Source organism: Hydra viridissima, unplaced genomic scaffold (assembly GCF_058129835.1).
Source record: "Hydra viridissima isolate aposymbiotic clone 2 unplaced genomic scaffold, HvirCarnegie_v1 scaffold_1, whole genome shotgun sequence".
NCBI classification, from domain to species: Eukaryota; Metazoa; Cnidaria; class Hydrozoa; order Anthoathecata; family Hydridae; genus Hydra; species Hydra viridissima.
The window spans coordinates 18,686,424-18,708,083 of NW_028324300.1; the positions used below are offsets into that span (position 1 = coordinate 18,686,424).

Below are 21,660 nucleotides of genomic sequence, written 5' to 3' on the forward strand. Positions count from 1 at the left end.
AAAAGCACAAAATGAACTATTATTTGCATATCTTTTGAAAAAAATTCACCACGCCATTGAAAAACCGATTTTGACATAAGCACTACTATGTTTTCAAATGTGTTTGAAATGTCATTGTCATGTAATGCAATAAGTTTTCAATCCAAGATAACTCAGACCGTTGACCTTGCTCTTGCTATTGCTTGTTGCATAGAAAGAATAGAAAGGCTCTCGCTTTCAGTGATTTTTCAAAGAGCTTAAAGCCTTTTTGTTTGGATTCAGTACTTCACCCAAGTTATTAAAGTCGTTTTTGTTACACTGTTGGTCTGTAAACCAACTGTCTACCCAGCCATACGATATATATCGACATTGTCTCTGCCGAACTGTCCTTTTTGAACGGATTAAAATAAAGGCCAGGATTGCAAGTATAACTCTGGAATTCCACCTCGCATTGCTGATATTGGTTAATTTCTGAAACCTGATCAATGGAAAATTTCCCTTTTTCTTCGAAAAATCGGAAATCTCGAGTGAGTTAAAATAAAAACTTCATATCATCTCATCAGCCTGATGTTTCGAGTATTACTTCTCCGTTATCAAACTGTGTTTTCAGTTGTTTGTACTCCTTCAACAGTTGAAATGCAAATGGATATTCGATGATTAGCGATTGCGTTTTACTCCCAAGTTCTTCATCCATCACCCAACGCAGGATTCTATCTAATACATGGTGTTGACAACTGATAAACTCAGACTTGTTGATGCGTTTCTCTGTGAATATTAGTTGCAATATCACAACAACACCACTCTTTTTTCCAGTGTTAACACTGGTGTTATCTACAACAATCATCTGTATTTAATCTCATAGGTGACATTCATCCAGGATTTTAGAAATTCCTTGAGCAAAATTTTTTCCCCTGCCATCTACCAAACCCAGGACATCCAATTTGATTTCTCTTCTTTCGTTTTTAAGGACAACCATTTGATAATCGAATCCATCGATGTACTTGCCATCAAAGTGTAAGGACCAACTTTCCATATAACTTTTTAATCATTTCTTTTTTCAGCTTGATTGCCTCTTTGATTGTTGACTTGTAAATAGCTGATTGACATGGAGTTGGGATGTCAATGCCTTCACGAGCCAATTGCTTGCATGTTAGCAGCTTTATTTGTTAATATTCTTGTGTAGGTCACCAAGTTGACTGTGATTTTGCTTTTATGAAATTTTCTGCATGTGGTTTTGGAGTAGTCTCATCTTCTTCTTCATTTTCTTCATATTCACTGTCGTCAGCCTCAGGGTCAGAATCACTAATACCAGGATAGTAAGATGATGAGTTAGATGACCCATTAGAAAGATTTTGTATTATAGAGGGATGGATCGTTTCTTTATTGGGCGCTTACTGTAGAGTATCTCATCCCTTGCTTTCTACTTGAAGATGGTACAAACACTTGTCCTCGAAAGATAACCATGTTTCATCCACTTTAATAATAACAAAAACTTCATCAAGGGATTCGTAGCTTCCCCGCTTGTTACATTGATCATAACATTTCAGTATTTTATCAAGCTTTGCTCCTATAACTTGATCAGATACATTAGAAAAATTCAATGTCTTCTTCCACAATTTGGTGACTTCTTTGAAATTTCTGCTATTCGCTCCTTTCTTCCCTCTGATTTTTGGTCCAAGAAAATGGTAGCGTCCGATATTTTGCTTTTGGAGAGGCATTTTGCACTTTTCTTCCGGTGAATATTCTTCCAAAGGGACCATTCTTCTTTTATTAGAGTCTTCAAATTTTACCAGATTATTGGTCCAAACATCCTTGTTCATATGAATGCTACTATAGCTAGGCTTGAACGTCGCCATGAGTTGCTTCTGTAATAGCTATAAAGTTAGATAAGCAACTATATATACACAGTCTAAATTGTTCTAGAATATTCCTAACTTTTCCAGAATGTACTAAATTGTTCCAGAATGTTTTATATTGATCCATAATGTTTTAAAGTTGTCTAAAATATTCTGGAATTTTCCAAAATATTATGAAGTTATAAACAATTCTAATCTATACAAGTTTTAAATGATTTGCACCAAAGCCACACGTATTAGTAAAAGCAGTAATAAGCTTAAATAAATGACAAATCGTGATTTTTATTGCGGGGTGACCTTTTTTTATAACCGAGAGGAATTGAACAAGTTTTCAATATTTTCCAACAAAAGTTCATTAATTTATGACATAGGCAATGATTTTTTTTTTTAAAAAATCGAAAAGTCATAACCTTTATATAGAGTGCTGGAGGAGTTTCACGAATAGAGGCTACATAACTCAAAAAGATAGGAACTTCTGAATTTTTGTGTTATTTGTATTTTATTGAGGTTTAAACGTTTCAACAACAAAGTGAGCAAAATATTTTAGATTTAAAAAGTTTAAAAATTGAGGCAAAATGAACTGAAGCATTATATTTGCTGGTTTACTTAGAAGAAAATTGATTAGAATGTCTGGAGAGTCTAAAAGCACAGTTTATAGGGTTAAAAAAGAGCAATAGTGCTGAAAGGGCTCTGGCAGCAACTCTTGTGAACAAAAAAGTTTACAAGAACTTCACAGAATGACTTTAGAAACCTTACACTAAAGAACCTCACTACGTACGTTAGAAAGAATGCCGAAATGTTATAAGTTTATTAAAAAACCGTAAGAAGGACTCTAAAAACTCACCGGAAAAGTATTGTTGCCCGGCCTACAATTCAAAATTTATCAGAAAAACTTAATGCTTTTGTATCAGAGCTCTGGCTCATTAGTTGTCAAAATCTTTCATATGAGAAGATTTTCTCAATTGATGGGCCACAGCTTTCTTCTTTGTAAATTAGTGATTATCTTTTACACCAAAAGCGAACACGATTTAAAGTGTTTTAATTTGATGCAGTTTTAATATTAAACAAAATAACCGCAATTTATGAGAAAGCGACCCTAAAAACATAATGCCGTGAGGATAGCATTTAACAACTACGCCATACATACACAAACATGTTGATGAACTGTTCGAATAACTTAAAGAACTTCAAATATGGTTTCAAGAGAGAGAATATCCTATCGAATCAATGCCGATATGCTGCCTTGATATAATTACTGAAAAGGTTTCTAGTTTTTCGTAATAAGTATTTGAAATTGTACAAATTTCTTGTAGAAATACATTTTATTTCTTATTAACATAGTTAACATAAATAAAATTAAAGTATATAAAACTAACATAAATTAAATTATCACTATCTTTTACAATTACCGAAGTAAAGCTCCAGTTCCCTATTTTATTCAAATTATCGATGCAGAAATCATTTGAGATAAATTGAAAGGGAATTTTAACATAAACATAGGTAAATCATTTTCTGGCTGAATAGAAACAAAACATCTTGGTTGAATAAGGAAAGCAGAAAACAAAGGTTGAGAAAGGCAAAAAATGGCAAAAAATGGAGTTTAAATAAGTTATCTAGCAAATTTATAACCGATGTTACCTATATCAGAGTTATATAGATAAAATTAAATTATTCACCATTTATTAACCACTAAATAAATTTAAATATCAAAAGTTGGGCACTAAATTAAATACTCTTAAAATGTGTTTTGCAAGAAGACTCAAACAATAAGGAATTTTTATTTTATATGTAATAACCGAAACACTTGGTAGCGTAAGGAATTTTAATAATAAATATTCATGAATTAAGGCATAAAAAAAGATATTGTGTTTCTTAAAACTATAACCCCCCAATAACTAATATTAATTGAATAATATGTAGCTTAGCAAGACTTTTGTTTAGTAATTAGATTCACTGAACTGTGAATTTGATCTAGAACAACATTTATTACGTAGGACGTCCGATAATATTCTACAAAGATACAGTAATGCCATTGATAAGTCGGCTATTTTTTTTACCATGGAAAAAATTCTACATCGCGCGGTGATTGAATTACAAAAATACAAAACAAATTTACGAAAGATTATTAGAAATTTATTAGGACTCTTCGCCTTCACTTACTTTTGGATTAAATTGATGAATAAAGTCGTGAGCTTCGAAGATGCCAAGTATGAAAAAAAAACAACTTTTCATCAAGACAACGCAAGTTCCTCTCAAACGCCTTTTGAAAACTATGTTAAGGTACGAATTGAATGATTATCCACCGTATTCAACAGATTTACTGAATAATAACTATTATCCATTTCCAAACCTAAAAGAACTCCTTCACTGGAAAGCGATTTACATCAACTGAAGAAATAAATGCACCGGTAGATAGACATTTTGCAGTGTAAGAGTAATTTTTTTAATGGTAATTTAGTTTTTGCTTTAAAATTTACTTCCAGGTGTTCAAAGCAAAAGTAATTTACATAATACTTTTGGTGGTCTTCCTTGTAGCTGTAGTCATTGGTTTATGTAAGTTTTGTTATGTAAAACAACTGTAAGGTAACTTCATTAAAATAACTTAGTAAAATCTGGACTGAAATTTCGTTTTGTTTGTCCTTCTTTTGAGTTGAGGCAATATTTTAAAAAAATTTCACATGCTAAGGCATTTCTCTACTTCTAGGTAAAATTTCATCCTTGTGCAAAATAAATATTCTCGAGGTAAAGGAATTTCACATGTTTTGTTGAACAAATTACAATTTTATATATATATATATATATATATATATATATATATATATATATATATATATATATATATATATATATATAGCATTTATGTATGTCTCTTAATTATTTGTATAAATTTAGTTTGCGTTTCTGTTATTCGGCTTTGTTACTAACACAATTGCGTAAGTTATGTTCTTTGTTTGATTATATTATCTATCACTTTAAAAAACCAGAATTTTTAAATTGATTTTAAAAGTACACTTTAAATAATTTTAGCTAAACAATTTCAAAATAGTCTAAGTTTATTTTAAACGATTTAAATTAACAAATACTTTGTTAAGCAATCATGATTTTAAGTCCCGTATAATCTGCTGGTTGATTAGCCAACAACATATCATTCATTGAACAATTGCCGTAATCAGCAAGCGGGTGTGTATCAAAGATATCACTAAGTGTGGTGTGTAATTCAATTAAGACTATTTCAACTACTAATGGTGAGAGATAGAGTTTGTAGGGGATCACCACAAAACTTTCAAAAATGCAGTATAAAGGAATTCAGCAGTTTTTAGAGTTTTCTGAAAAACAATAAAATGAAGACAAAAAAAAACAGACACATAATCTGATCAGCGATCATTTCCATTCAATCATTCGTAGATTCCCGTAGTTTTTAGGGACGCTGTTACAAGTGAACACTAATATGAATTCGTACAAAATTTAGGGGAGAAATGGCGGAAATTACAACCAATACCCACAAAATTGTGCGATCTGTGGTGGCAGCTGAATAGCGCTAGGCCTATACAGGGCCTTCAGCCCTGATCTAAACCAATACGACAGGTAGGTGTTTAAAGGTTTGAAGAAGTCTCGCTAAGAACATGATTTTACGTGCGGAGAAGAAATTAAGGAATCCTAAATTACATGGAAATAGTAAATAATATTGATTCAAATATTGCTAACACAAAGCAAATATTTGAATAGTTTTTGGTAATTCAGGTAACAAAGTTCCGCATAGTGTTATGTCTGCAGCTCAGCTCAGTTATCAATAGTTGCTTAAGCTTGTGTTTGTGCATGCTACAAATTTGCTTTTCGTTGAGTCATGAAACTGTTTGCAATGATCACTGACATCTTGAAGTAAAAGTTGAAGTTGTTCTTCATCTTGGTCAATTATCCTTGTTGAATTCATATACAAAAGTGATGTCTTACCCCTGTCGCTGATGATTGCTAGACTTTTCAAAGCTTCTCATACTTGTGCATAACCTTCCTGAAGAGAGTAGCTAAATGTTAATAGCATTTGTGAAAAGTAAAAAAATTAGAAAATGATTTAAAAGAACAAAAATTAGGAAATTATTTTGTGGTGTCTCACTCATAATTTGTACAGATATATAGGCTCTAAAGTGGCCAATCACAGAGATATTGGAAGTATCATGTATGCAGTGTTTTAATGAAGCATTTGTTTTGAATAAACTGCAGAAAAGCCACATGTTGATTCATTAGATAGCTTTCGACATCGGAAAATAACAAGGTATCATAATGAGAATGAGTTACCAATTATTTTATGAATGGGTTTAACATGAGTGCCTAAAATTTCCAGAAGATATCAATGTTTTGTCCATTAACGAGGCTTCTCATTTTTCCGAGGGAAATTGTGTTAACGTTTTCTCTTTCGGCAGCAGATCCTGTAGCATCTCAACATCAATCCTACGTTACGACTTTTATCCTAATAACGAATGCTTTTCTTTAAAATACTTTGGTAAATAAGTTTAGGCTGGAGAACTAAGTTGTGGATAATATAAGAATGTAACTAAATTGTGGATCATCAAAAACTTAAAATCAATTAAAACACGAAAGATATATACCTACCTCTTTATCTTAAAAAACAAATTAAGCCCAAAATCCCCATTCCATCTGGCATATTTATTTTGGCCTATATCTTCCTTCTAAAGTCAATCATTCGCAAAACTTTTCCTTCTTAAAAGACATTCTTTTTGACCAGATTACCCCCCCCCCTCTCACAATTGTTTAACGAGTGGGATGACACCATGTGTATTCATGATGAATATACACTAATATGAATCATAATTGGTTTATACTTAAAATATGAACAAATTAAAAAATAAAATCGTGTAAATGTGAAAAACATCCATTAAGAACTTTTAAACTTCTCATTCAATAAATATTGTTTTTCTGTATTCTCAAAGAAAAGAAACAAAAACTAAAAACACAAAAGTTGGCGTTAAGTTTAGAACAAGCTTGAAGAGACAATAATGGAAAGCGTTCACGCTAATCACGTTTGATTTTTCTTAATTTTTTAAAAAGAACTTGAATGTCAGAAAAAAAGATAAACTCCTAACGACTTCGTTTACATTGTGCGGTAGGGTGTCTCAAAAATATATCATAAATCGAATTTTAATGTGCGGAATACTACATTTAGCATAATTTTATCCATAAAGAGAAACAAAAAAAAAATTAAGTTTTTAGCTCAAGGGGAAGGTTATTTAGGGGAATTCACTTTTAGTTTATTAAGTAAAACTTGAATTTTAAGGAGAAATTTGTTTTAAATGCAACAAAATGAACAGCAAATAATTTTTAGAATGCAGGCGCATGCGCAGATACAGCATTTTTTAACGTTTGAAGTTAATTTTCAGACATAGAACAAACTCCAAACATATATGTTTATACTTATGTTAAATAAGGATGCTTTGCAAAAAATTACAATGATGGATACTGGGAACAAAAAGCCCTAAAGTTTTAGCTACAACTGCCCTAAACGTTAGAGCAACAAGGTGATACGTAATTTTTTTTACTACTCTCAACTAAATCTATATTCGTCGATAAAATTTAAAATTGACACAAAAATCTTTTAACGTTCGAAAACTCTGAGCTATAAAAGTTTTTCAACATCAAAAAATCACTTTTTTCCAACATCAAAAAATAATATAACATAATTTAAAATAACATAAACCAATATTATTAATACAAATAATATTTAACTAAATAATTTTTAAATCTTTCTGTAGCGTTCTTTGAAACCTTTTTACGGCTCTTCTGAACTACCTAAATTACAAATACATAAGTTTATAAAAAGTACTACATATACATTAACAACCATTATTATTAATAACAACTAAAAATCACATTTATATTTCGTATTATTGAAGAAAATACCTGGAGAGTATCCTGAAGCCTGTCTTCATTGTGTGTTCTCTCTATGAAATCTTGAATTAACTTAAAGTGGCGTTCTGCACGGTCATTTACAACTGCAAGTGCTCTTACACACTTTGAAAAGTAAGTAAAAGACTGGGAAACTTCCTCATTTTCACATGCTTCGATGCCTTTTTCTTTCCATAGCAGAATTTCCTTCTTGGAGATCTCCAATAGCAAGAACAAAAGGTAGGACTGCACGTCGACAAAGTCTTCTAATTTTGATGTAGGAATAATTTCAACCTTAGTTTCAGGTCTCTTTTTAATCAGATCTTTTAACTCCAGGATATCATAAGAAAGCAGCAGTTTGTTTAACATGTTGTTCTTAACTTCGGTTTTCAGATCCTTATCAGCAAGAGCAAAAATGACTTGTTGCGGAGACAGATACCAAGTGCGACGCTTAAGACTTTGGTAAAGAACCTTTCCTATTGCTGCAAATTCTTTAAACTTGTCTACTGTTTGTAACTGAAAAGTAATATCGAACGCCATTAAATCATTTGAAGGTGCTTGAGAAGCATTAGGGCTTTTTAGAAAGAAGCCCCTGCTAGCACACAACGTTGAAATAACGTTGATCGACGTTGATCAACGTTGTTACAACGTTGTTTCAACGTTATTTCAACGTTATTTCAACGTTGTGTGCTTGCTGGGAGAGTCCATGAAAAAATACTATATAATTGGTTGCGACTTTCAGATGGTTTATTGTATTTTTTCCGACTGTTTCGGAATCAGCAGGGTGGTACTTTTGAGTCATCTGAATAACCAGTAAATATATACAGTCAGCCATAAACCTTGCCTCATGATGAGCTCCAGGCTGTTTAAATCAAAAGTTCGATAACTCAGCTCCTAGAAAAAATGCCATAAGCTCATAAAGATACTTGTAATCACCTCTCTGAAAAGTATTCTTATTAAGAGCTGTAATACAAAAATCTTTAGTATCCAAGGCAAGTTTGAACAGTAATGAGCCGGGCCTGAAAGCATCTTGAGACCAGTCAAACTTTACAATTCTCTTAAGTTTATTTACATCTTCTTAAAATTGCGGCCATAGTTTTTGAAGAATTACATAAAGTTTTTTGCTGGGACTACTTGTAGGACCAAATATTTCCTTCATCACATGAGCCACGTGTCTTTCATAAATGTGATGTCTGCACATTAACCAGAGAAACGGTCTTTTAAGGACATAGAAAATAATAATAGTACTTACAGCAGCTTCATTTTTACCAGTGTTACTGGATGTTGTGTCTGAACACAATCCAATAATCTGATCCGACATTTCATAGTGTTCAAGCATTGTTTGAATTGCAATGGCTTGATCAATTCCCTTGGAGCTTTCGATTTTTAAGATGCCAAGAAGAAAGTCTAGTGGACCAGACTCTGGTGAAGATGCGCTGATAGCAATTCTATCCTCATATTTAGAAATTCTTTTTTCCCAATTGTATCTTTTCAAAATCTTGGTATCGAAATGTACCACAACTTTTAAACCTCTTATTTTATCAATGTTTTCCTCTATGATTATCTGTGCCTCAGACTCCACAACATTATGAGTTTTCCTGTTTAGAGTTGATCTTGATATCGAGATATTATCAATATTAACTCCACCAGCCTTGTAAAGAGAAGACAAAAGACACATACCCGGCCTGACTCCGATTCCAAAACTGGTCATAATTGGAATCCAATTGTTAAAAATATTTTCCATACTTAACTGAAGGCAAACTTTGATGTCACTCTGAAACCTTTTCTGTTTTTTCTGGACTTTAGCTAGAGGTAAATATAGTTCGTCGCACTCAGTTTGATTGTCACTATCTGTGCTTGAAAAGTCACTTTCCAAATAGCTAATCTCCTTTTTCTTATTTTTATCTCTATGTCTTTGGATTTTTTCAGACATCTTAATTATTTTTTCTTGTGCTCTGTGAGCACAATTTTCACAAATTTTATTGTCCATGTTCCCGAATTTGACCATATCCCCTCTCAGATAAAGCCTCAAGATTTTTTTGTCTTCCATCTTAGCCTCATCATCCCTATTTTTATCACTTTTTCTTAAATCAAATATGTTTGTTTTATTAATAGAGAAGAGAGCACTGTTCTCTTTCAAAAAAGTGTTCACCTTCTTTTTGTAGCTACCCTCTGGTAGTTCGAGTGTTTTTAGCATTTTTAAAGTGTGGTATTCCTTGACTTTTTTGGTGATTCTGGTCTTGATAGTTTGCTCCGTCACAATGAAAACATCATTAAACCCAGCCTGCTCCCATAAATTGACAAGCTCTCTCAGAATACCAGTGACTATCTGCTTAGTATTCTCTCTGCACACTCCATCAGCAAACCTGGAGCATCATAAATACATCTTCTCGGAAGCAACTGGACAATCAATTTTGATGTTGATCTGTGTGGTGCTAAAAAGTTAAAAAAAAAAAAAAATTAAAAAGTTAACATTAAACGTGTAAAAAATGCTTTTGTTAATTGCTTTCAGATTTACCTTATGCTTTTTTCGAGATTAAGCCGGTAATACCTTCTCAGCATTTCTCCATTTGTTGGAACTCTATTAGGGGCAAAACTCTGTAAAGAAAACCCTAGCAAATAAAATTGTCTCCTCTTCCTTGTAGCTTTTGATGCATCATCAATATCTGTTTTCAGTGAATTAACGTGATAATTTATGTTTAGAGACTTTTTGTAAAATTTATTTTATTTAAAAAATCTTCATTAGACGCATTTAGTTGTAGTTGATTGAATCAGGATTGTAGTATACAACTATAGATTATAGTATATTCTATAATATATACAAAAAATAATGAAAAAATAGTGAAACTGGTAAATAAGTTTCATATACAATTTCAAACCTGTGTTTTAGACGAATTTCTTGGTTGAAAACAACTTTTTAACTTGATTTCAACTTTAATTATATATTTGCTTGAGATAAATTTACGCATCATTAGTTTTTATTGTTTATAAAACACGCATCATTTATTTTTATTGTTGGCCATGCTTTTGTCGAAACATATATAAAAATTGACTCGGATAAAAATTAATTTTAAATCAAAATTTATTATTATAAATTATTATATAAAAGTGAATTCACTTAAATAACCTTTCGTTTGAGCTAAAGACTTAATTTTTTTTTGTTTTTCTTTATGGATAAAATTATGCTAAATGTAGTATTCCGCATATTAAAATTTATGATATATTTTTGGGACTCCCTATTGTACAGCCTTTTGGTACCAAGCAGCCAAAACGGTCTCGTCGGTCTTGTCGATCGCTCAAGAAAAAGCCTTGGATGGACCGACCTTTATTATTATATGCCCAATTTGATTTGACTTTAGCGAGAAAAAGATGTGAGCTCGTGACAGCTAAATAAATAAAGAATGATGACGGTGACAACAATGCAGTTTTTGTAGTTCGATAATTCATAGTTTATTTACCAGTAAAGGGCAAAACATTCTGAGACAAACTTCGCAAAATTTTAAGAGAACTTGTTGATTAACTAAGATTCTTAAATATTCTAATCAACGTATGATCCCCTTGCACCTCTATTCCCTTCAATTCAACCACTGACTACAAACCTAATGCTTTTTTAATATTTAAGCATTTCATATAAGAAGGAATCTACTAGTAATGAAGACGTTTGTTTTACTAAAAAAATTGCTTTTATAGATTGATTGTTTTAATTTGGTTTGCTCCAGAAGATTTTGGGACCGTCTGGCTTGCAATCCTTTTAATCAATTTTGTAATCTATTTGTTGTATTACCTTTTTCAAAATGTAAGTGGTTTTCTTGTAACTAATATTTGTAAATTATTTAACTACATATCAGTAATAATTAATTTAACAAAGCCATTTTTATTCAGCATTATTACGTATTGAACATTTTTTGTTTTAAAGTTTTATAAAAGTAATAGTGTTAATACATTTAATGAAAAATTCATCGACAATAATATTGGCGCCATACATAGCTAAATAGAGTTTTATCGTTTTTATTGAATAATATTTTATTGATCTCTAGGCGAAATCTACTGGCTTTAAAGATTGTTTCAATTGCTCAAACGCTTATTTCCTTTTTTCGCTTCTCACGTGGGGATTCTCAATAGCTAAATTTCTTGATGAACGTTCAGATTGGAAGGTTATCGTTGTTTTTGTGATTATTTACAGATGACTTCCAAAAAAAAAAAAAACTTTAGAAACTTAAATTAAATCTATCAGTTTAAAGAAAAGGAATTTTTAGTGATTTTTTTTTTATTATTTCTTTTTAGTTAAGTCCGGCAAGATCTCGAGAAGCGAACAGAAGCTGTGCCTACTTAGACTTCTACGACGAACATGACTTATGGCATTTCCTTTCTGCCACGGCAATGTTCTTCACGTACATGGTAATATTTTGATTTTTTTAAAAACATGTTAATGCCGCAGTTTGATTAATTATTCAAAATTTATTCGTTTAATTATTCAAAATTCTTAACTTATTCGTTTAATTATTCGAAATTCTTCATTTATTTGTTCAATTTTTCGAGACTCATTTAACGTGTTAACTGTTTGTTTAAAATTGCATGTCCCAACATTTTAAATTATTTCTTTTTAATCAATATTTTAGGGAATCCTGAATTTTGACAACGCTCTGGACAACGTAGAAGAAAAAGGGATTGGTGTGTTTTTTTAAAAATGTCTAAAATTTTGTACTCATTAGTAATTTAAACAAAACGTATTGGAAAAACACTAAAAGAACATTTGATAAAATTAGCTCAATGACAAAGTCTAATTTTTAAAAAATCGATTTCAATAAAGGTAAAAAAAAAAAAAAATGTTCTAGTTAAAACACGAGTATATACAATACTGCTCAAAAATTTAGCACACATTAGATTTAAGATGCGTTTTTTTCTTTAAAAATGAAATAAAAGTAAAAAATAAGAAATTCAAGGTTTTTAAAAAACGAAAAACATTTATTTGACTTTTTTAATTACATTAAGAGAAAAAAAACTAAAAAAAAACAAATGTCTCTCACTAAAAATCTTTAATCAAAGTTAGTACATAAAAAAAAATTAAAAATAAAGCTGCTCATAAGTTTAGCACAGCTGGATTTAAGTTTGCTTTAATAGCAAGATCAATAAGGGATATGTCCACTTTTGTTCTTTATGCACAGTTTACATCTTCTTTTAATTAAATCAAAAAGTTTTCGGCAATAATCAGTTGATAAGCTGTCGAACGACTCTTTCAAACTTTCCCTAAGATGTTCGGCTGATGTAACGGGAGCTTTAGTGAGTTTGCGGTTCAGTGCAGTCCATACATTTTCGATTGGATTAAGGTCAGATGATGTAGCTGGCCACTGAAGTACCTTAATGCTGTTTTCTTGAAACCTAACAGTCACCGTTTTTGCCTTGAGACAAAGAGCGTTATCTTGTTGAAACTGCCACTCCGACTGATTGCTAAAAATGATGTCTCTAGTCGGGATTAAATTATTTTCAAGCGTTTCGATATATTTATGTTGATCCATACGACCATTGTATAGGTAGCAGAGACCTGGGTCGTCATAAGTGATGCAACCCAATATGCCTACCGAACCTCCACCACCTTGTAGTAGCGGCACAATGAAGCGACTGCGAAACATCTCATTATAGTGTCTTCGGATAATCACGCTGTTCTTTCGGTTAATAACTGTAAAGTTGGATTCGTCACTGAATATTATTCTTCTTAGTTCATTATTAGTCATTTTCAAAATAGCTCTACAAAATTTGATACGTTTTAACCGATCAATTGGTTTAAGCAGTGGTTTTTTAGCAGCAACGTAGCAACAAATTTTTCGTTCAATCAATCTTCTATTTACAGTTTGTCTTGAGATATGATTTTTTAGAGCCAAGTTCACTTCTTGTACAATCTCTTTGGCTGAGTATTTAGGGTTTTTTCTTGCAATTCTATAGATACTATTATCATCCGTGATACTTGTGATTCTTGGTCGTCCTGATCGGTTTTTGTGTGCAGCAGTACCAGTTTTTTCAAACTTCTGAATTGTTCTGAGTACACATGAACGAGATGCAGACTTAAGAGTTCGAGCAATTTCAGAGCTGTTGAAACCACCAAGGTGTAGTCCTACAATACGCTGTTTTATTTCAGAGCAAATTGATTTTTTCCCGTCTTATTGGTCACATTAAGGACAAAATTTAAGCAAAAAATACAAAGTTTATTTCAAATGAGGTATTACATGCTATGTATATCTTAGAAACTTTTGTTCAGTTTTGTTTATGTAGAAATGAATAGTTAAATTTATTTTTTAATAAAAATTTGACGTCAAAGAGTAAAGAGCGGCAGTTAAAAGACAATAGAAGTGCAAGTGTGCTAAACTTATGAGCAGCTTTATTACACCGCTTTAATTAGCGATCTTTGTTTAAGTTAAAAATAGATGGTAAAATTAACCTAATTTTTTTTTCTATTTTTTTTCTATATAAGGTATGTTTTAACTAACTGTAAATTAAAAAAATAGAAAAGGCATAAGAAGTTTACCGCCTAAAAATTCAATTTAAGAAGGAAACTTAAATCTTATGTGTGCTAAAATTTTGAGCAGTATTGTATATACATACTTTTTTTTCATTTTTACTTTTTAGTTAAGTCCGGCGAACAGCAAATAGAAGCTCTGCCTACTTAGACTTCAACAACTAACATGACTTTTGGCATTTCCTTCAGCCTTGGCAATTTTCTTTACGTTCTTGGTAATGTTTTAATATATTCTTTAAAACCATGTGCCACAAATCGTTTAATTATTCAAAATTTATTTGCTTAACTATTCAAAATTCTTAAGTTTATACGTTTAACTATTCGAAATTCTTCATTTATTCGTTCAACTTTTCTAATCTCAACGTATTATTTGTTAGTTTAAAATTTAAAATCCCAAATAACTTTTTTAACTATGTTTAATTATTTTTGTTATCATGAATTAAATCATTACGTATATATTATATTTCTCATGTTTGTGTTTTTTTTATTTTTTATAGTCAATAATTAAGCTTTTAATTGTGAATTTAAAAAAAATTATCTTAAAATATTTTTTCATATTTTTCGTTATTTACTTGAATCTGAAGGATATACTTAGTTCTAGGGTTAGGGTTAAGGGAGAGGGTTAAGGGTGATTCGAAGGTTTACTTACTTGTGAAGAAATTGTAGACTCTTTAATAAGCAACAAGAAACAAATAATGATCTCACTTTTGAGTAAAAGAATGCTTTAAAAAGGCGAACTGATGAAAGAAGAAAAAATAATGCAGCCGTAATCTCATCTTTACAAGCTCAGACCCACCCTCAACCTTATGAATGTTTTACAAATTTTATAAAACATTTATTCGGTTTAAACGGAAAATACTAACTGGTGGCATAATTTACGTATAACTGATAAACCAGAGTCTCAAGTATTTGTGCTGAAGCTACGAGTTTTTATTTTAATGGTGTAAACAGAAAAAAACAAATATAAAAAAAAATTTACTTATGGGGCTCAATTTTTGTAACAAAAACTTATTTTGGAAAATTTATTCATCATACGCTCTATATCAATTAATAGAAAACAAAAAAATCTTCTTGTTTTTCAAAATTCAAGTTGTGTTGTCATAGGAACAGTTAACTACGATGCCATAAAACTATTTTTTTTATGGTAATAACTAAAAACCAAAACAGTAAAAAGATCTGAGGTAATTGCGACAATATAAACCAGGTTATAAAGCAATGTTTTGTAACTTAGTTTTTGCCCCACCTAAGTCTTTCTAAAACTCAAATGCTCCTCTTTGTAATATTCATAATTTTCATTATTTAAAAATTTATTTGATCTCCGAAAAAACTTAAATAATGGGTTTTTGAAAGAACTTGAAAACTGTTGAAAAAACGCAATAAACTTTCAAAATATAGAGAGTTAAAATTTAAGTAGAAAAAAAAAAGACTATTGTGCATTAGTAATTATAAAACATCAGGATTGCACTCTTGAAAGTCCCAAAGATCATTTAAACGTACATCCACACTAAGTTTTTTTAATTCTGAAAATAAAGTTGATATGAATGAAATGCGAATATTAACAAGGCTAATATTTCCACTGGTTTGGGTTGAAAGTTCGACTGTAAGTTGCTTCTCAGTTTTTTGTATATGGAAGGTATAACGAGAAGTAGAGAATTGTATTGTTCCAACGATCACATGTTTATATGAAATATTTATGGTTTGAGATGATTTTAAAAACAACCCGGTTTACCATTTAAATAAAATTGACACAATTCTAAGTCAAGAGGTGTTAAAAATGACAGTAATAATTTAATTATTGCAAAGGAGAATGTTGAAAGTGATATTTATTATTTAATTATTGTAGATGGGTTTTGTTAAATGTGACATTTGTATTTTAACTACTGTTATTATTGTTAATGGTTGGTTGATTGGTGCATGCTCTACACAGACCTCTTCTTTATTACATATTCTGTTGTTGGAGCTGCTTAGGCACTCTTCTATTTCGTACCAGTTTAAATAAATAGCCTCTACAAAGCAAAAGGAGCAGTTTTCAATCCTCGAGACTTTACATGGCGCCCGATGAAAAACTATGAAGAGATACCAAAATAAAAGACTAAAGAAAGAAGTATATCAAGAGTAAAGAAAAGTTTGAGTTTTTGAACATTTAAGTAAGTTGAGTATGCTATTTGTGATTTGTTTGAAAAGATTTGATCAGGAAATATTAAATAATTTAGATCAAGAGGAAATTGAAAATGACGTGTTGGAGAGTGCAAGAGTAGTTGAGTTTTATCATGAGTTGATGGCTAGAGCGAGACTAAACTTAAAAAGTATAAAAATAAATGAATTAGATAAAGGTTCTGTCAAAAGCTTAAATCAATTTAAGTGTATTTTACCTAAGTTAGAATTAGCAGTTTTTAATAGGAACTCTGTAGATTAGCAGGGTTTCTGGGATCAATTTAGTTTATCAATTCACAGGGATGAGTGAGGTTTGTGTGATATAGATTGATTTAACTACGTAAAAAAATATTTTTCTGGCTAATAATTGGCTACTATTTCATGATTTTCACTAAGTTTAGAAAGTTATAAAGAGGCAATTGAACTCTTTACTAAGAGATACGGGAATACAAACTTTAGTTTCAGCACATATGTATTCTTCATTACTAATAAAGAAAACTAAAGTTTTTAATTATCTAAAAGAATTAAAAATTTTAAAAATGATATAGAGAGCTGTGTACGTAATCTTAGATCCCTAAAAACAGAAACAGCAACTTACGGCTGTTTGTTTATTCCTATCCTTTAGGCGAAATTGTCAGATGAACTTTTGATTTTAATTTCTTGAAATTTTGCCAGAGAATTTCGGAATTTGGATATAGTTTTAATATTACCATGAATAATACCAAGCTATGGAGTGTTGTGCTTAATATTTTTTAAAATTAAGTTATGATAAAAAGGAACTTAAAAACTTGAAATACGATTCTTTAAACGCAAATGCGCAGCAAAATTATTATCATAATTATAGAAACAAAAACAACTTTCGAACATTAGGTTTTCATACACTAAATAAAAGAGCACCAGAAAAAAGAATTTTACAATATATTTATTATTCAGAAAACCAAAAGCCTTCCCATCGTTTAAAGATTATAAATGAGGATACAAGAATTGAAATTCTAAAACAGCAGAAGAGATGTTTCATGAGTTTAAAATGAGGTCATATCTCAAAATTTTGTTATTTTAACTATTCATGTTTTCAATACAATAGGAAACGCCACATTTCTATTTTCAATAAGAAGCAAACCCAAACTAGTGCAACTCTCGTAGGTGTATCTGATAACATTTTGCTACAGACAGCAAAGGCGAAGTTTATATTCAGAATATTATTTCACAGCCATAGCCAGAGGTTTTATGATACCAATGATTTATGTGAAAGATTGAAACTAAAAACAATTAAGCAAGAGACTTTAACAATAATAAATATATTCGGTCAATTTAATACTTCAATGGTTAAAAAGCTCCATGTTGTTCAACTCAAGGTAAAGCATTGAATAATATTAATTTGTATTTGTATGTAGAGGGTCTGTGTGTGCCAGTTGTTTGTAGCCCTTTGAAAAGGCAATAGAAATGTCTAGTGTGCAAAAATTACCCACATATTTCAAAGTTAATTTTAGCTGACTATGATGATGATTTCAATGATTTTCCTATTGAGTTTTTGGTAAGTTGCGACTTGTACCATAAATTTATGACAAGTAAAGTTATTAGTGGGAATGAAGCCTGTCCTCTAGCTTCTTCCTCTGTTCTAGGATGAGTATTAAGTGGCCCAATGCCTTCTGTAAAAAATTTTAATGAGAAAGTTATTATGAACTTAATGCTAATTTAATAGGGAGTGTGGAAAATGTGCGCAGTGAGATAGATGAACAAAGGAGTGGTTCACACAAATTTTGGAGAATGGAGAAAATGGAATCTAATCTGATTAAAAATCTAACTGATAATTGTGTGGTACATATATTCGAAAATGATTTTATACATAATGGTGAGAGATGAGTAACTAAGCCTCCTTTGAAACCAGATCATGATTTTTTACCAGATAGCTATAAAACTTGCGTGATTTGACTGAATAGGTTAACGAGGTAATTGAGTGATAAAAATTTGTTAAGTGATTATGACGCCATTTTTAAAGAATACCAAATGAATAAAATTATTGAAAGAGTTCGGGATAATGAAATTGCTCAGGAATCAGGAAAAATAGATTACCTTGCACACAGGGCAGTTCTAATTAAAGATAAGGAAACTACTGAGATAAAAGCAGTATTTGATGCTTCCTGTTTTAACAACTGATTGTCCTTGAATGATTGTCTTTAATCAGGGCCAAATCTAATATCCAAATTACTTGATGTGCAAGTGCGATTCCGATTAAATTATATTGCGATTGTAAAATCTCGAGGATTGAAAAACTGATCCTTTGGAGAGACTATGTATTTAAACTAGTAAAAAATACATGAGTGTCTAAGCTGCTCCACCAACAGAATATTTAATAAAAAAGAGGTCTGTGGAGACCACCACCAATAAACTAACCATTAACAGTAATAACAATAATTAGGTTACAAATCCCACATTTAACAACACCCATTTACAATAATCAAATAATAAATATCACTTTCAACATGCACCTTTGCAATAATTAAATTACATCAGTCTCATTTAACAGCCATATTAGCAGATGTTAAACAAGCTTTCTTAAATATAGAAGTTTCTAGTGAGCATAAAGATTACTTAAGATTTCTCTAGTAAAAAAATGTTGACGCAGAACAGGTCTCAGAAATGATTGTTTATAGGTTTTTGAGAGTAGTATTTGGTCTGAATAGTAGCCCCTTTTTATTAAATGGAACAATAAGACATCACATCAAAAAATATGAAAAATCTAATAGCAAGTATTTAAAAAGATTCGTTGAAGATTTATAAGTTGATGATGCCACATCAGGAACTGAAAGTGTAACGAAGGGTAAAGAGTTTTATAAAAAGTCAAAAACAAATATGTCTGAAGGCGGTTTCAATTTAAGGAAATGGAAAACAAACTGCCAAGAATTACAAAACTATTTTAATTTTAATGAGAAAATAATGCGAAATAAGGAAATTAAAAGCTCAATAAGAAATCTTGCTGACAGTACTTCCATAAAAACAGATTTGGGTATAAGTTATCATGAGTATAAAAGAGTTTTAGAAATTGAACGGGGCTCAAAAAAACATGAACTTCTTTTCCAATTTAATGACTTTATAAAAATGTCACGTGAACTTAAAACAACAAAATGGAATATCTTAAAAATTTCGGCATCAGTTTACGATCCATTAGGCATTGTTTCGCCTACAACAGTCAGACTAAAAGCAATTTTTAAAACTTTATGTAGAGATAAAATGAAGTGGGATGGGATTGTGAGTGCAAAGAGTGATTTTAAGTGGAAAGAATTGTTTAGAAATGTTGAGGAGTTGAGTGTTTTAAGATTAAACAGATTTGTTAGAGTTAAGACGACTGCTGCTGTGGGGGCATTTTTTTTGGTAGCCAAAACAAAGGTAGCATCATTGAAAGAGTTGTCTGTTCCTCGGTTAGAGCTGTTGGGTTGTTTGCTATTGAGTAATATAGTAAGAGAAGTGAAAAGAGTAATAGAAAATCGAGTAGTTAGAAGTGGCTTTACATTTGATTAAAGGGAAGGAACAAACTTGGAAACCTTGGGTGGAAAATTGTGTAGCTGTGATTAGGAAAGAGGTTGAGAGGAAGAAATGGAGGCATGTAGCAGGATTGGAGAATCCAGCAGATATTCCAACTCACATTTTTTGTTTTAAACAATTGAGAGATAGTTGGTTATCAGAACCTGATTTTTTATGTAAGGAAGAAGTTGAAGTAGGATTGTTAGATGGTGAGTTTAGTTTGAATGTGGATGAAGTTCTGATTGAGTCGAAAAGTGTAGATAGGATAAATGATAGTCTGGTTGAAGCTCGGTGTAGTGGTAATTTCGGTGTTCTAATAGATATTAAAAAGTGTAGTACATCGAACAGACTTATAATAGCAACTGAGTATGACATTATTTTGTATTGAAGGTTTACGTTTTGATTTTGACCTGTGCGTCTAGTCATGCTGCTCATCTTAAATTAACTCTTGACATGAAGATCCCTGCTTTCCTCCGAGCACTCAAGCTTTTTATTGAACGAGCACTCAAGCTTTTTATTGAACGAGCACTCAAGCTTTTTATTGAAAACAGTTTTAAAACATTTAAACCTATTGAAGTAGATAATTTTTGTTTAAATGATAAGATGAATCAAAGGAACATCCAAAATATGTTTTCGACGAGTTAAAAAATTTAATTGCTCAGGAGATCGATGTTGAACAAGATAACAAAGATAAAGATGATAATTCGAAAAAAATGTCTGTGCAGTTGAAACCGGTATTGGGCAGAATGATGCGGCATTCAGGTCAAACAATAAACGTCCAACTCGACAAGCAGCCCTTGATGGACAATATCTTAGACAATTAAAAGACAAATATTGTTGACAAATCAACAGGGGGGAGGGGGGAGCGTATTAAAAGTGACAGTAGTGATTTAATTATTATAAAAGAGCATGTTGAAAGTGGCATTTATTATTCAATTATTGTAAATGGGTTTTGTTAGTTGCGACAAACCTTTGAGAAATATGTTTCACGAACTGATTTGAAATTAGTATCCTCAAAAAACTGCCTGAAAAAATGCTTTTTAATTCATAGAAGGTTAGGCAAAGGAAGGTTTTTTAAAAAATTTGTTTATGAATTATCCGAATAAAAATCATTTTTAAGAAAAATTAAATTTAAACATATTTACAGTCTTAGAAGATATATATATGAAAAAAAGAAAAATATATGGCCATTTATTCATTATTCTTATTTGTAAAAGAATGATACTTTATAACTCGTATTAGAAAATGGATTTCTCACAAGAAAAGCACTTTCGAAGTTGAATAAAAATAGCAAAATATTTGAATTTTCAAATATAACCATAACTTACCGTACAAACAGTTGTTTAAAAGCAGAGTGTTAACGTAAAAAATTAAAATATCAATACTGTGATGTAATTTTTATTCCGAATTATATCAACTTTATATAGTTGAATCCAATAAAGTATGGAAAATTGCTATATTAGTTTTAAAGTGTTGTAGATCAGTAATTACTTTGCTTATGAATGGTTTTTGTTTTAATTTTTTTCTAAAAAATATTCTTTTTACTTCATTTTTATCCTTTTAAAAAAGACGTTATTAACAATATTTTGACAAATTCAGAAGAACATTTTAAATAAAGTTTAACACTGCTCTATGTTTTTTGGTTCTCGCAAATTTTCCAATTTTATTAAGATTATAAGGTTTGCGTATTTCTTCCTTACTTGTTTAACTGTAATTATTTTCATTCGGTTTTCTTATCAT

At 30.8% G+C, this 21,660-nt stretch overlaps 1 protein-coding gene and 1 pseudogene across 4 annotated transcripts in view; one reads left to right on the plus strand and one right to left on the minus strand.

Annotated features, from left to right (window-relative positions):
* The window catches only part of LOC149893742 (SID1 transmembrane family member 1-like), a 35,317-nt gene extending 20,797 nt beyond the window's left edge, over nucleotides 1-14,520 (plus strand). For all 3 annotated transcript variants that reach the window (XM_090076264.1, XM_090076266.1, XM_090076265.1), the window contains 8 exons: nucleotides 4,319-4,388; nucleotides 4,540-4,577; nucleotides 4,728-4,768; nucleotides 11,424-11,529; nucleotides 11,771-11,887; nucleotides 12,018-12,131; nucleotides 12,353-12,404; nucleotides 14,355-14,520. In XM_090076264.1, the coding sequence (XP_089932390.1) occupies nucleotides 4,319-4,388; nucleotides 4,540-4,577; nucleotides 4,728-4,768; nucleotides 11,424-11,529; nucleotides 11,771-11,887; nucleotides 12,018-12,131; nucleotides 12,353-12,404; nucleotides 14,355-14,395 (579 nt within the window). In that variant the 3' untranslated portion in view covers nucleotides 14,396-14,520. The remainder of the gene's footprint in view (nucleotides 1-4,318; nucleotides 4,389-4,539; nucleotides 4,578-4,727; nucleotides 4,769-11,423; nucleotides 11,530-11,770; nucleotides 11,888-12,017; nucleotides 12,132-12,352; nucleotides 12,405-14,354) is intronic.
* LOC145180731 (uncharacterized) lies at nucleotides 7,484-10,043 on the minus strand (annotated as a pseudogene). The gene is made up of 3 exons (XR_016449058.1): nucleotides 8,429-10,043; nucleotides 7,749-8,325; nucleotides 7,484-7,637 (listed from the first exon to the last, which is right to left on the minus strand). The product of XR_016449058.1 is annotated as an uncharacterized LOC145180731 (transcript).
* Nucleotides 14,521-21,660: the final 7,140 nt, after the last annotated feature.